Source organism: Odontesthes bonariensis, chromosome 2, assembly GCF_027942865.1.
Source record: "Odontesthes bonariensis isolate fOdoBon6 chromosome 2, fOdoBon6.hap1, whole genome shotgun sequence".
NCBI lineage: Eukaryota > Metazoa > Chordata > Actinopteri > Atheriniformes > Atherinopsidae > Odontesthes > Odontesthes bonariensis.
In genome coordinates this window covers 20174040-20188811 of record NC_134507.1, presented here as the reverse complement: position 1 = coordinate 20188811, position 14772 = coordinate 20174040, and the positions used below count along the sequence as shown (strand labels likewise).

At 39.7% G+C, this 14772-nt stretch overlaps 2 protein-coding genes across 2 annotated transcripts; one reads left to right on the top strand and one right to left on the bottom strand.

The window, feature by feature from the left end:
• Positions 1–12: 12 nt before the first annotated feature.
• Positions 13–6776, top strand: ecd (ecdysoneless homolog (Drosophila)). The gene is made up of 14 exons (XM_075478562.1): positions 13–147; positions 321–546; positions 642–759; positions 874–961; positions 1533–1711; positions 1920–2112; positions 2231–2359; positions 2473–2598; positions 2716–2801; positions 3106–3209; positions 4259–4499; positions 4646–4713; positions 5814–6043; positions 6124–6776. Exons 2-14 carry the CDS (start codon positions 342–344, stop codon positions 6358–6360), a joined length of 2004 nt encoding a protein of 667 aa, XP_075334677.1. The 5' UTR covers positions 13–147; positions 321–341; the 3' UTR covers positions 6361–6776.
• Positions 6777–6832: 56 nt separating this feature from the next.
• LOC142396002 (uncharacterized) lies at positions 6833–13010 on the bottom strand. Its single transcript, XM_075478553.1, has 4 exons — positions 11720–13010; positions 11393–11594; positions 9066–9366; positions 6833–8975 (listed from the first exon to the last, which is right to left on the bottom strand). The coding sequence occupies exons 1-4, from the start codon at positions 11728–11730 to the stop codon at positions 8569–8571; spliced, it is 921 nt and encodes a 306-aa protein (XP_075334668.1). The 5' UTR covers positions 11731–13010; the 3' UTR covers positions 6833–8568.
• Positions 13011–14772: the final 1762 nt, after the last annotated feature.

The following is a 14772-nucleotide window of genomic DNA, read 5'->3' as shown; positions in this document are numbered from 1 at the left end:
TCGGCCAGAAATTGTGGAAGGACCTAACTAGTGGCAGATGGCGTTACAACAACGCGCATAAATATGATTAAAGCCTCTTTTTCATTCTGCTTTGACATAATTTCGGGCTATATCGACATCAAATTTTACATTTAGAAACAAGACAAGGTAAGGGTGACTGACACTGTCAATGAATTTTGTGCAAAAATCTGCAATACATATTGCAATTGGTTTAGCTGTTACCTCGACTGTGCAGACTTCATTTTTGCTTTTTAATCTAAACAGTTGATATAGTTATTGGCCAAATGTCGAGCCTACTTTTGTTTCTTTCTTTTCACCAGGTTAGAAAAATAACAATTGCCATGGATGCCCTACAGAGAACGATGATTCCAGAGGACATGGTCCAGTACAAACTCTTTTTAATCCCATCACACGCTTTAACTCCTCAGCAGACAGAGGAATATCTCAAACACCTGATAGAGGAGATTTTGGCAAAAGTTGCCCCACTGCTTACGCAATACATCTGGCAGCATCAGCCATTTAAGCTCAAGTATCATCCTGAGAAAGGTAAGGTCTTGTAGACACATATAGATTAGTTTAGATACTGACACTGTTAGATTGGTAGACAGACTGAGGACTGGTCCGTTTCTGTTCATTGACAGGAGATGTACCTGGTCACATTGGAGGCAGCACTCAGTTTGGAGATAACGTTGAGGATGAGTGGTTTATTGTTTACCTCCTGCAGCAAATCACAGAAGCTTTTCCAGATCTCGCAGCAAGGTGAAGGGACAGCATGTTTCCTGAGTTTTCATTTCGTACAAAGATTTCATTGCCATCAGATATGTCCATCTTTGCTCTCAGATTGCAATTTCCATTCAATGTCTGTGTGTACAGAGTTGAGGACAACGATGGGGAGTTTCTTCTTATTGAAGCCGCAGATTATCTTCCTAAGTGGCTGAACCCAGACACCAGTGAAAACAGGGTGAGTCACTCAAATATGACAACAGATATGATGACGTTCTTTTAAACATCATCTCATGTTCGAATTGATTGTTAATTTTATTTGTGTAAATAAGATAAACTATAGTTTTTATACTGTGGTTATAAAATACCCACAGGCTCAGGGTATAGACTCTAAATTTAGGGTAAATTAAACTATAGATTATATTCCAAAGCTCTCTTTAGCCTTATATGTTATTATTGCTGGAAGGCAACATCTTTTTTTTTTCTTGTTCTTATTGTTTAAGAGCTTGAGATTTTGTTTAAGGTTATTTAAGTCAGGTATGCAAAAGTGCTTGTTGATTGTTGAAAAGATATTTCAACTTTAACAGCTCTCGCTTCAAATTCATAGATTTTATTTGTTTGTTTATTGTTTCTATTTCTGAGCATACAATCACTGTTCTTATTGTTTAGGTATTTGTGTTTAATATTAGTTTACATTAATCAAAATATGTAGGTGATTTAAATAAATACATACAATAACTATTGTTCTAGCTCATTTAATGTCTTCCACTCCATGTTGTCTGTATGGCTAAACTGCCTATTTTTTGCAGGTCTTCTTTTATAGGGGAGATTTGCACATCCTGCCATGTCCCTCTGAATCCAGTTCGGTGGGTTTCTCATATGATGTGGTACCAAGTGTGGCACAAGCTCTATTACTGCTTTCTTCTCAGCCAGAAGCTTGTCAGGCGAGACCCAAGATATGTTCAGCCTTGAGAAAGAGGCTAGAAGGGTGAGAAAGGTTTAATACATAATAGAGATCAGTCTTAGAAACCCCAAAAGAACAACCATATAAATTTTCTTGAACACAAATTCAGGGCATTTCTACTGTAGAGACAAGGTAAACACTAGATAGAAGATAACAACAAGGGTAGCTTCAGATGCCTGTCGTCATACTGGCTCTGTAATTAAATGTCTATCCATTTCTATTTACTACACAGATACCCAGAGAAGATTAAAAATAGCCTCCACCGTGCCCACTGCTTCATACCTGCAGGTATTGCCACTGTGTTGGCACGGCGTCCAGACCTGATGGCCCCTGCAGTTTCGGCTTTCTACCTGCGCGATCCAGTGGATCTACAGGCCTGCCGAAGCTTTAAGACGTTTAGTCCTGATACGAGAGTCCTCACTTTGGTAAACACACATAAAGCATTAAAGAGTAAGAGTCTTGTAGTCTGACAAAGAAACAAGGTTAAATGAAATCATGAAATGCTACCTTCATACAAAGTAGTAACTCTGTATATATTTCCAGGTGACGTTCACCCGCTGCCTGTATGCACAGCTGCAGCAACAACATTTCATTCCAGACCGGAGGAGCGGATTCACCCTGCCGCCCCGCTCTCATCCACAGTACAAGGCTCATGACCTTGGCATGAAACTGGTGAACAATCACATTCTTCATTCTTTATGCCTTGCTGCAAGCAAGGATGCAGATAAGTTGGTGTTTGTAGCATTGTATGAAATTGTGTGTATGTGTCTGTGCCCCGCTCCCAGGCCCATGGCTTTGAGATCCTTTGCTCTAAATGCAGACTGCCATCTTCGGAGCCAGATGCGCCAGTCAGTTGTAACCCGCAGTGGAAGGGCTTCAGAGAAAGTCTGAAAAACAATGGCTACTTCCGGGTAAGTTGCACATTTTTAATTGCCCATTCGTTGTGAATAAAAGCAGTGCAGTATGAGAAGAGCTCACTCTTTTCTTCTCTAACGAGCTGTTTACAATTTTATTGTTGTCAAATGCAGGGAGAGCTGGAAGGTTCGGCCCTATTCAAGGAACTTTTAAGATCTGCGGAAAATTTCTTCAAACAATCTGTTGCCTCAGAATCAAGGTGAGAACTATGCTTAAACTTAAAGCCCAATACTTTGTAGGTAGTGTCACAATTTTGTGGATTTTGGGAGTTTGCAGGCTGGATGGGAGATGGCTGTCACGGTTAATGCATATGTATGTCAGGGCTCAAGCTTTCCCCTTTCAAAATTGCATTGTCAATGATTAATGTTATTCAATGTTATTCACTTGTCTTTGGTTCAAATGTTGTGGCTGACCTGTGTTTACGATATTTATACTGTGAATATACCTGGCTTTTACACCCAAGTGTATCTGTCTGAATATGCCTGCTGTGTATGTTGTCTCAGCGTTCTGTCCCCGGGGGAGGAGGTTCTCCAGCTGCTGCACAGCTGCAGTCCTCTTAACATGGAGCAGTTGAAGAAACTCGAGTCACAGCTCCCCAAAGAGGACAGTAAGTGAAAAGTCTGACTTAAAATCAAAATGATCAGTGTTTGCTCGCCAGAAAGGCCTGTTCAAAGTTTTCACATTCACTATAGCCGCTTTCGGACTGTAGGAACCTTTGGCAGTTCTAATAACCTTTTAATCCGCGGGGCCGTTTTCTCCCGTGTTCGGACATACAGGAACTCGGGGCTTTCTCCCTTAGTTCCTATAACTATTTAGCTCCTTCTCCGAGGTCGGGTCTTTTCATGGTTCTATAGAACTAATCTAAGGGAGGTGTGTGGTGGTCGGTAGCTACGCCCCATGTAATTCTATCACGGCTGAAATGTCTCCTCATATGACACAGACACAACCAGCGGGTGTTTAATAAGTTAACTTACACTGGTCTCATTTGTCTGCAGCGCTCTGCTCTCCTTTCTTCCTTCATGAAATAAAAAAGTATCTCCTGACTCTCTCTGTGAGCTCTTCCAGCCTCGATATTAGACGCCTGATGTGATTGTCCATGATTAATATCACCATCATGCAGACCATAAACACAGTGGCCTCCCCGCTCTCCATATTAGCTTCTTGGTGGTGTTTTTTCTACTCTCCTTACTTTTACCGTTTTGTTTTGTGTTTGAATGTAGCGCTAAACGGCTAACGGCTAACACGTCACTGAAGCAGACGGCTGCGCGCGGCGCATCAGTCCCTATCAGGTCCCGACTCATGTGCGAATGCAGACTGAAACAGTTCCGCTGGGGAAGGATAGTTATCAGAACGAAATTCGAGGAGGGTAGTTCTGATAACTACTTTCTTAGAACTGTCTGTCCGAAAGCGGCTAATTTGAGTTTGTCGTGTTTATGTTTGGTTTGAATTAGGGAAATTTCCCATCTTTATGTGTTGTTTACTCAGTTCACCATGTTGGATTAAGTCTGCCTGTGAGGATTTGTGTGTTTAACGTTTGCATGTTAGGTTCTTATGACATTGCTTAAAAGTAGACTTCACCTTTTTCATAATTCCAAACAGTTATTCCTTTGATTATCTCTCCTGTTGGCACACATCCAATTATTCACTAATTTCCAGGTGACAGCTGGTTGGATATCACAGCTCAGGATTTGGAGCGGCTCCTGCAGGAGAGAAGCGGGGGCAGAGCTGATGTCGCCGGCACCAAACAGACACAAGACGCTGTGGATGCAGAGAAGAGAGGGGAGGATACGGAGGACAAGGAGGAAAAAGAAGCCAGTTACAGCTTGATAGCAGTCAGTCAGGGGATGAAGAATTTCCTCAACACCATGTCGTCGCATGAGGGGGCTGAACTGCCGTGGTGAGACAAACTGACAATATTACACTATGTGGTAGTGATAGCCAATGTATGTATATATGGTTTGTCTAAACTGTAAAAGTCAATGCACTGATGCCCCAAACTTTTCCTTCTGTTTCACATATTATATTTTTTACTTTGTGTTCTAGGAGCAGTGCAACACATCCTTTTAATTTTGACCCAGACTCCATGGCCAATGCACTGGACAGACTACTAGGTATGTAGCACTTGTATGTCCGAGTTAAAGGAGACATATGCCCTTTTCTCACAAGCTGACACAGTTTCTTTAGGTCTTAATGAACTGTCTGTGACAACATTTGGTCCAAATGAGTTTCCACCTTTATTCAAACAGGTCATTTTAGGGAGTGGGGTGACTCACTTGTCTCCACTCTGCCCTTCCCTTCAACAGGGTCAGCATTTTTTTTTTTTAGATCTGTACTACTTGATGACCCTTTCAGTATGCTATTACATTATGAACATGGGCATGCAGTCAAAAGCCTCAGAGAGCTCAGACCACACACCAAACTGAATCATAAAAAAAATAATCCTGCAATTTCTTCTGCAGTTTGAACATAGACAGCTGGTAGGCTACTGATCACTCTTTGAGGTCTTATAGGAGGTCATTTTTTTAACTGGCCCAAGTTGTTGAAACATGCACACACATTAGGTTTAAACACGTAACAGCTCCTGGTCAGTTAATAACACTAATTAGGACTTCGCATCATAAATCCTCCGTCATGCAGTGGCTCCACAAACTCTGAAGCTCCTTTCCCGTGTTTAGTTTTTTGCAACTAACATTAAGACATTAAAGTTTGTTTTTGAAAGGTCACAGTGCCGTGTGATCGTGTATTCAGTGACAAATTGGAAAATGTATTTGTAACTTCTGACTGGTTTAAGAAAAGAAAAGGAAGTTGGCTATTAGAAGTTAGAAGAACAATAAACAAATTACTTTATAGATAATCTCATTTGTCTGTTCAGTGAAGTAAACTGTATCGCTAATTATGAGAGTTAAGAGCAAAGCAAAAATCAAGAGCTAACTTCCCACTTCAGCAAATGCAGCATCATCTGAAGTTGAAGCTAGATGGAGATTTACTGAATGATATAATTTCAGATGTAGGGGCATCAAAACAAAATGCCAGGGTTAAGGTTTTGAGTTGGTAGTGACTTCAGACACCAAGCATATGCTCTTGAGCAGAGATTTTATTTATTTTTTTTCTCCCCACCATAATATGTCCCCTTTAAAATCCTGGCAAGTTTTCCTCTCTTTAACAAATATGTTTTTCATTTTTCTTTTTTTTTCTTTTTTTTTTCTTTCAGGAAGCAAAAACGAAGAGCTGGACTCAGATGATCTGGATGATGATGATGATGATGATGATGATGATGATGAAGATGAGGTGGAGGAGGAGGAAGTGGAAGAGAAAGAGGGAGTCTCCTCTGATCATGCAGAGATGAGGGGGATGGAGACCTTGGACAGCCTCAAAAGCTACATGGACCAAATGGATGAGGAGTTGATGAGCACTAATGTAGGACAAAGCTTCAGTCAAACGGTAAATTCGCATTATGATTACACCCTCTTCATGGTACCTGCACCTGCGTCATCTTTAATCCGTATTTGTCATTTTCACAGAATAACAAGGCGAGCTTGGGCAATGGCTCTCCTCATTCCTCTGCAGGAGATGGTCTCGCAAAAGAAGAGGGAGAAGTGGAAGAGGCGGAAGAGGAGATCCAACCTTTAGACGTGGACGTCAATTTGGTCAAAAACCTTTTGGAGTCTCTCAGTTGCCAGGATGGGCTGGCCGGACCTGCTTCTAACTTGCTGCAGAGTCTGGGCTTGCATCTACCACCCAACTCTGATCCCTCGTAGAGGACAGCAGATGGTTGAGTTAGAATATGAATGAGGCAATAGTTGGCATGGAGGTGATGAATGACACAATGACGCAAATGCCAGAATCAACAAAAGTCCAGCTGACAAGTGCCTTCATAACATAGAGCTTCATGGTTAGAATATATTTTGCATTCAAACTCTGTGTTTTTACTGTATTAATGTCCTGTCAGAAGACACATATATGTAGGTTGTGTAGAAATGTGGTTTCTCTGAATGTCTTGTGATCTAAAAGCCCAGTTTAGGGAGATTCAAGGCTCCTTCCAGTTACTTAACCATTTCTGTAATGTCTATCATGAATTTTTGACACATGCTCCTTTTGTATAAAGTTGCGATAGATGTGAGTATTGATGATGGTTGTACTCGTTACACAGAATAAATCCATTTTTCCGAATAAATTTTATTGCATTCTCATTTCACTTTATTAAATATGTGCAGACAATTAAAACAGCAGTTTCCATATTGTTTTGCATAAAAGGGAAAAATATAATTTAAATATATAATACACGTTCACATTTCATGAATGTCAATAATTATAGCTTATCCATATTTGAGACGGTTTAGACCGTGGGAATAACTTAAACACCACAGCTTTTCTCACCTTGACCCTCTTTCATCTGACATCTGAGTGGTCAGAATCATTCAAGGGCAACTTTAACCAACCTCTGGTTAACGATTACTTCGGGGAGAGATAGGAGTTTAAATATTAATAACACTGATAAGTAAACTTCTAATAAAATGTCTTTCACCATCTTTGTGCAGTGCGAGCAACCCACCCCTCACTATTCCTTTTCATCTGAAAAAGCAATCAGAATCATTCAAGGAATACCTGTGCAGACATTTGGTTCACATTCACTCAGTGAAAGAGAAAAGTGGCAAATACTGTTAATTATGTTACATATGGAGGAATCAAAATGCTTGTGCCTACTAAATGAATACTCACTTTTATCATCAGACAATTATGTTTTCAAAAATTAGCCACATTTAATAAAAGTTTTGTTTTTTGCTGGTAAAACAGTATCGCATGGTACTAGAGTGGCAACTTCAGCTTCAAAGCGCCTGCTTCCCACGAGGGAAACAGCCTATGAGTCTTAGTGTTCTTAGTAGGAACCGAGATTTTGTTGTTTGGGTAGTTTGGTATTTCGATGTTTTGGTTACACCGCGTTCTTTCCTGTACAGATGCTGGCAGAGACGTCCTGTCAAATATTTTACAACAAAAGTCCCTGTGGTTCCTGTAGAGAGTAAGAGACTCATATTGAATTTGAATTCATTAGAAATATGGAACGCTATGGGAGAGATGTAAAAACCACCACTTAAATAATTTCCTGATTCCTTCAGTAATCTCGGAATAAACAGATAGCTAAAAGGATGGAAGACAGGGCCAGTAACAGGGTCAGCAGAGCTTATTCAGCCTGTAGCTGTAATGCTTTTAGCAGTGCCTCCCAGGTGTAAAACAAAGATTGTGTATTTGTGTTTTTTGGACAGCCTCAGGATGGTCCACTCACGTTTATACTCAATACATTAGACAGTTGCTACTAAAGGACTTTGCTTCTTGTTTGGCAAATTTGCTGCTGGTTTTGATTGGCTGTGACCAAAATGATCCATCGGATATCTTTTGATGAGATTTGGTCTGAAAAAACAATCGTCCTAATTTCGAGGAACATTAGAAAGATTTGTTAAAATGTTACAAACCTTTCTAAAAACCTTTCCAAAAGTTAACATGTCACAAACTTCAGTCCTCTCTTACCAGAACACATTAACAGTAATTTGGCAAAGCACATTTTTGCTTATTGCAGCACTCTACGTTGGTCAGGTGAGAAATCATTTGTGTCTCTTAAAAATGGGGTCAAGAGTCCGTGTACCAAGTTTAGCTTTGATTAACCAAACTTTTGAGATGAGACCTCACTTTGTATTTAAAAGCTTGGCAGCTGATTACAGTAAGCTGACACAAAATCATTGATCATCTGAAATCTGTCTCTGTATGAATTTTGGTGTAGGGAAGCATTTTACTTTTCTGTAAAATCTATAATGGAAGAAATTGGAGAAACCTGACTGGAACCAAATAATCCAAGAGTGGCAAACATACCGTCAACTTCTGGAGATCTGAAGGAATAAGCCATAAGTTTGTGGGAACAATCAGGGTCCTCAATCGGTGCGTGACTTTCAAAAGGCTTTAACAGTTCGGTGAAACTACAAAAGCTGGAAAAATGGCAGTGCCATCTGTCTTGCTGAGAAAAGCACCGCACCAGCGAGCGGTGAGACACAAAGAGCAGAAATGCAGACGAAGAAGTTGAGTACCATCCCCAGCAGGAGGATAGCGAGCAGGTATCCATGAAAAAGCAGGTTCTGCCAGCTGCTATGTTTCAACACCTGCCAGGGACTGTCCAGGTGCAGCAGCCACAGGAGGCCCAGTACCCCACTCTGGTTGACCAGCTGAGTGTAGTAGATGTCAAATACGGAGGCTTGGGCATCAGGAGGGTGGTGTCGCTCAGCTTCAGACACTTTAGCCAGGATGATCAGAGAGAGACTGTGGAGGATTAAAGCCAGAGGTGCGTACAAGTACTCCAAGGGCTCAATAGCTGGGAAACCCTTGGATGCTGTAGAGAGAGTAGAAGCTGATTAAAAATCTGTTTGATTTGAGGTGACAAACCTACAGTTTGACCTGCAAATGACGGCTGAATGTTTACCTGTGAGGACAATAAATGTCCCACTCAAAATGGAAATCAGAACAGAGTAGTGGTTCGATGGTGGAGATGCCAGCTTCAGGGTGAAACTAAAGCCCACAGTTACCAGGGGCAGCAGCGGCACGGTGAAGAGGAAGAGGCTGGCGTACAAGCTGCTGGCTTTGGCCCACGTGGCCAGCACAGCTTGAACACTGTTACAGATAGCGGGCAGCAGGAGCCTCTCACCCAGGGATCTGGAGTAATGTTTGAGAGGCACCAGATGCAGGACATGAAGGAGATTTAAGAATAAGAGGGAGACCAGAACCTGAAAGAAACGATGTCAGTGTAAAGAATGAGATCATAAACATTGAATTCTCGGAGAGTAAGCAGAAGTAATTTGTTATTGAGACACAAGCGAAGGGTAACCACAGTTCATGTGAGTCCTAGATAAGCTATGCAAAATGCAGAATGTGTTACAGTCATAAAAGGCACCACATTCAGTCTAATCTTTGACAAAAGAGAAGAAATGACCAAGTGTCATGCTAATAATGTAAACCAAAATGACTCATAGTTACTCATCTAAAATTTCAAACAATACGCTGTGTATTTTTGACACCATTTGTTTATTGATTTATTTTTTTATTTTGCTGTATTTTAAATCAGGTTGAGATGGGCATTTGGTATTAAATAAATGGTGAATGCGACACCACTGATTTTTTTAGTTGTTTTCTGTCAATGAAATCAATTGTTGTTTTTTTGGGGGGTGTTATTTCTTAAAACATTTATGAAAGTTTGATTGAATGTATTAAAACAAGTATAAATACACATCAAATATACTCATCTGCATGTACAGATCAGATTTTTAATGGCAAATCAAATCTTCAAAGATCAATGCTGGAAATCTGAAATAAAAACAAGCCAATTCTGCAAGTGAAAAACCTTTAAAGGCCTAACTGAACACCCACTTCAGATGCTCAGATTGATTTACCAAACAGATTTATGTGATCACTTTAAAACAGTAGAATTTGTGGAAACATAATACTACTGTCATCGGTCAGAAAGTGATTATAAGTCATTAAATAAATCTGACTGATAAGTCCAACTCTACCTCATATTGAAGCGAGGTGTTTGCACACAAGTAACTCATACTTGGGGATTTGATTTGTATTTATAAATCCCAATTTGTATTCATAACTTTGATCTATAGGGATTTGTACAATGCAGTTTTATCCATACTTGAAGATATTGTAAATTTTGCTCAAAGATTTGATACTTGTACACTTGACCCATAATTGCCCATTTGAAGATTTGATTTGTGCTTTAATAGAAGAAGAATTAGAAGTTTCAAAACATATTTTCCTATATCAGTTTCATATCCACAAACCTACTTCTTGAACCTTTCTCAATTTTTTCGTTCAACCATGATGCAAAAGTTCCATAATCATCAATAAACGGTAATACTGAGGACTTAGACCCAGGGTGTGTGGATAATAAAATGGAATATCCACCCAGCCTCAGTGATTCCTCGACGTCACAGCGAGCCCTTTGCCATGTTGATCAGTGCAGTGTAAGTCACTGAACTACAGTCAGTCAAACTTTAAATCCTAAACCTTTCATCTGCGATGCCCCGATGTGCGATGTAAAATGTCCTAACAGAAAACATGAAGCCTACATCTTTTGCAATCCACCTACAACTCAACCTGCACACTTTACATGACTGAAGTTGACCTTTGGATTGGGTCACATGTCAGTCCTTAGGGCGGCCATTTGGTTAAACATCGATCGTGGGCATATGTTTATCAACATGAAACGCCTCTCTCCCAACCTTCAAGTGACACTACCTCTGCTCAATTTTTCAAACCAGCACACACACACACGCACGCACACACACACACACACACACACACACACACACACACACACACACACACACACACACACGCACACACACACACACATTAACAAAATTGCAAAACCCAGCTGACACCACACCACACTGTACAAAGTTAACCGCAACAACAGCCAACCACAGTCTAACAAAACAAAACACAGAGAGACAATATTAATAGTTCTTGGTATTTTTTTGTTCCAGTATAGAATTCAATAACCGATGGCTGTGCTACCTTGCTTATGTTTGCCAACGTACAATAAATGTTGGCAGGATAAACAAACGGCCTGCTGTCAGAGCACAAAGTGCTCTGTGTAAACCAGCCGGTATGTAAATGTCTTCGTGTGCTCTCTTCACATGCTGATAACCATCAACAAAATGTATTTACCTAAACGCTCTATGTGATATTTCACAAAACTCAAAGCAGGAACTGATAGAAATGATTGAGGCTGCAGATACCTACCTGGGTGAAACAGAGAGCCACAGCGTACGGGTAGTGATACTGTGGGATAAAGATGCCAACCACAAAGTTTCTTAGTCTGTCAGCTAGGCCATAAATAATCACAACCACCAGGCAGAATGTGGGAATCAGGGGCTTCAGTGCATGATTTGATGAAAGACTCTTTACCGCTGTTGCACACCATCCTTTCCTCCATCTGCCTGAACTACAAAACAGGAAGTTACAAACTCATCATGCATCAACACAATCCGTTATTTGAAGGAAACGAAAAGGACCCCCCCCTCAAGACTTTGTATATTTCCATTAATATGAATATAACTGAGTACTTACCTAAAAGACATGCTGTCATTCTGTGCAAAGGTAGCTGTTCTAGATACAAGTGTGAGTTATCTGCAGAGGCGAGAAGAGGAATTCACCTCATCAGGAGTTCAATATTGTCTTCAAAGAAAAAGGGAGTGTCAACCTGAACCATTATCTTTTACAACACGCACTTTGCAGGTGATTTCTAAAAGTACACATATTCATCTTGATAAATAGATAGGTATATAGACAGATATATATTTTATCAAGTTCAAACAAATTAAATATGTTCAGTATATCATGATAAAAATATTGTCAAAACTTTCATTGTTTGTTTCTCCTTCGTTGTTTCTTCTCCTTTCTAACATCCTATTAGACTGAAATATAGTGGACCTACAGCTAACCAAACTATGAATTTAAAAACAGAAAGAGCAGAGGGAAAAAAGCAGCGGTACTCACCATTTGTAATTCCTCATGAAGGCATATGTTAACTATTTGTGTACACCAATTCCAATGTCGCTGACATTATAAAAAATAATTTACAAAAAACGTCTGTCTGTGTACCTTTCTGCTCGGTGTCGCTCTGTGTTAACATACGCTGTAAGCTGAGGACATTCACCTCTTTGCTTTTATCAAGGGACCGGATGGACTTTGTCCTCGCTCTGTTTGTCATCATATAATTAGAGAAACAATCCAGCCAGACAAATTTCAAAAGTCCCTCTCACCACCGAGCAGATAACATCTGTGGAATCTGTTTAAGATATCTGTTTGCTTACATCATTACACATGATGTGTCACTTATTAAGCAGTCTTTTTTTAGTTTAATGACAGGAATTTGACCTACATTGATCAGTTATTATGACAAATTATCATACAATTTGACATTTGTTTGTATACATTTCCTGAGGAGACAAAAATTCTTCTTCTGGCTTTAACACCTGTTTGCGACATTCCTGACCAACCAACCCCCAGCTTTATGTTCCCAACCCCCTCTCTGACTGGATCCCACATAACTGCATGGGAGAGAACCTACATGGGTAAACAGAACCATTAGACTGAGAGAATGGAAGTGTGTGCACCCTGAAGCTTAGACAAACATAGCAGCTGCATGAGATGAGGGCCTCTGATTGATCCGGAGTATTATAGCAACCAGCCTGAGAGCAGCAGAGAGCTGTGTGTCTGTCATGTGAATAATTTCCGCTGACACCAAATGGAGGATGGTGACGGATGATAAGTATACCATTTACGTACACACATACGTATACATCGTATACGTAAACCACTAATATAAGTGATGCCTAATGTGTACACGGCATCATATTCCTCATTCACCTTTCTCAAACTATAGACAAAATTAGTAATAGAATCCCCTAGAAGCACAGCAGGGGGCAGTCATATACTGTTTTATTGTTGGCAATAAACACTTTAATCTTTAACTGTTGCCACACAGTTTGGCAGCATCAACAGGAGCCAGGCAAATAAAACAATAGATCTTCTATCTGTATCCCACCGTTGGATAATAACTCAAATGACAATCAGTTTACTTAAATATTTTAGTTTTCTGCTCATTAATACTTCTCAACTTAAAACATTGAACTTTTCATTTGCATTTACTCATTTACTGTGGTTACTTTTGGAACATAAACCACTTGAGGAAGTCATAGTCATATCCAACTCTTCTGCTCCTTATTGCGTATAAAGCCGAAAATGACCACGCCTCGTCATAGTTTTCCGTCATTCCACGATAACCTATCACTCTCAAAATGCAGGCCTGCTTGTGGTTCCCAGAGTTTCAAGGACTACAGTGGGAGTTTTTAGTTTTTCGCCTCCTCTCCTGTGGAACTGGCTCCCAGCCTCAGCACTGGACACAGACACAGCCTCTCTGCTTTTGAGCTCTGCTTGTAAGTTTAAGACATATCACCTAGAGATCTTATATGTAACTCACTGATCTTTTGTGCACCAATTGTTTGAATATCCTCAGTTTTGTTTGTTCTTTTTGTATACTTTTTTAATCTCGACTTTTTGCTTTAATTGTCACTTTTTTAAAAATATTACTTTGATTTACAAATTGCTTTTGTTGTTAATCTTTTAATTCTCTACATTTTGTTTTATTCCAAGCTTGTTTCATTAAGATTTTAATTGCTTTTTAAGGTACTTTGTGTTGCACTTGATCTTTTTAACAGTTATTTAAATAAAGTTCAGTTTGGTATATATCTATCTATATATATAGATAGATATATATATCTATATATATACACATAGGAAATAAATCCCTATCCAATGCCTTGTATTTACTTTTTTATCCTCCAGCTATACCACTTTGACAGCCCTTATTTGACAGCTGCATTTATCTGAAATGATTAATAAGAATGTAGACAATTCTCGAACTCTGTTTGCTATGGTTGAAAAACTCCCAAATCCTTCTAAACAGTCAAACCCAGACCTCCTCTCCACTGAGAAATGCAACGAATCTGCCAACTTTTTAAGCCAAAAAAAATTTAAACAATTAGACAAAACATTCACGCAACAAAGACAAACAAGAAAACTAATCTGTGTCTAAAACTTTAAAATTTAAAAATCCTAGAGGAAACATTTAGGCATCCGAAATCAACAACTTGCACTCAGGACATAATACCATCTGACTTTTTAAAAACTGTTTTCACCTCAGTAGAAAGTGATCTCCTACAAATAGTTAACAGCTCACTGGCATCAGGCATTTTTCCCAAGTCACTACAGACAGCTGCCATTCAGCCACTCCTAAAGAAGAGAACCCTAGACTCTATGATGAACAACTACAGACCTGTCTCTAACCTCTCTTTTATATCTAAGATTATTGAGAAAGTTGTTTTTAACCAGCTCAACGACTTTCTGAATGAAAGTGGAAATCTTGATAACTTTCAATCAGGCTTCAGACGTCATCACAGCACTGAAACAGCTCTGGTCAAAGTGTTAAACGACATCAGGTTGAATACTGATTCTGGTAATGTTTCAGTCCTGGTTCTGTTGGACCTCAGCGCTGCGTTTGATACTGTAGATCACAGAATCCTGTTGCACAGGCTGGAAAAACTGGGTTGGACTTTCTG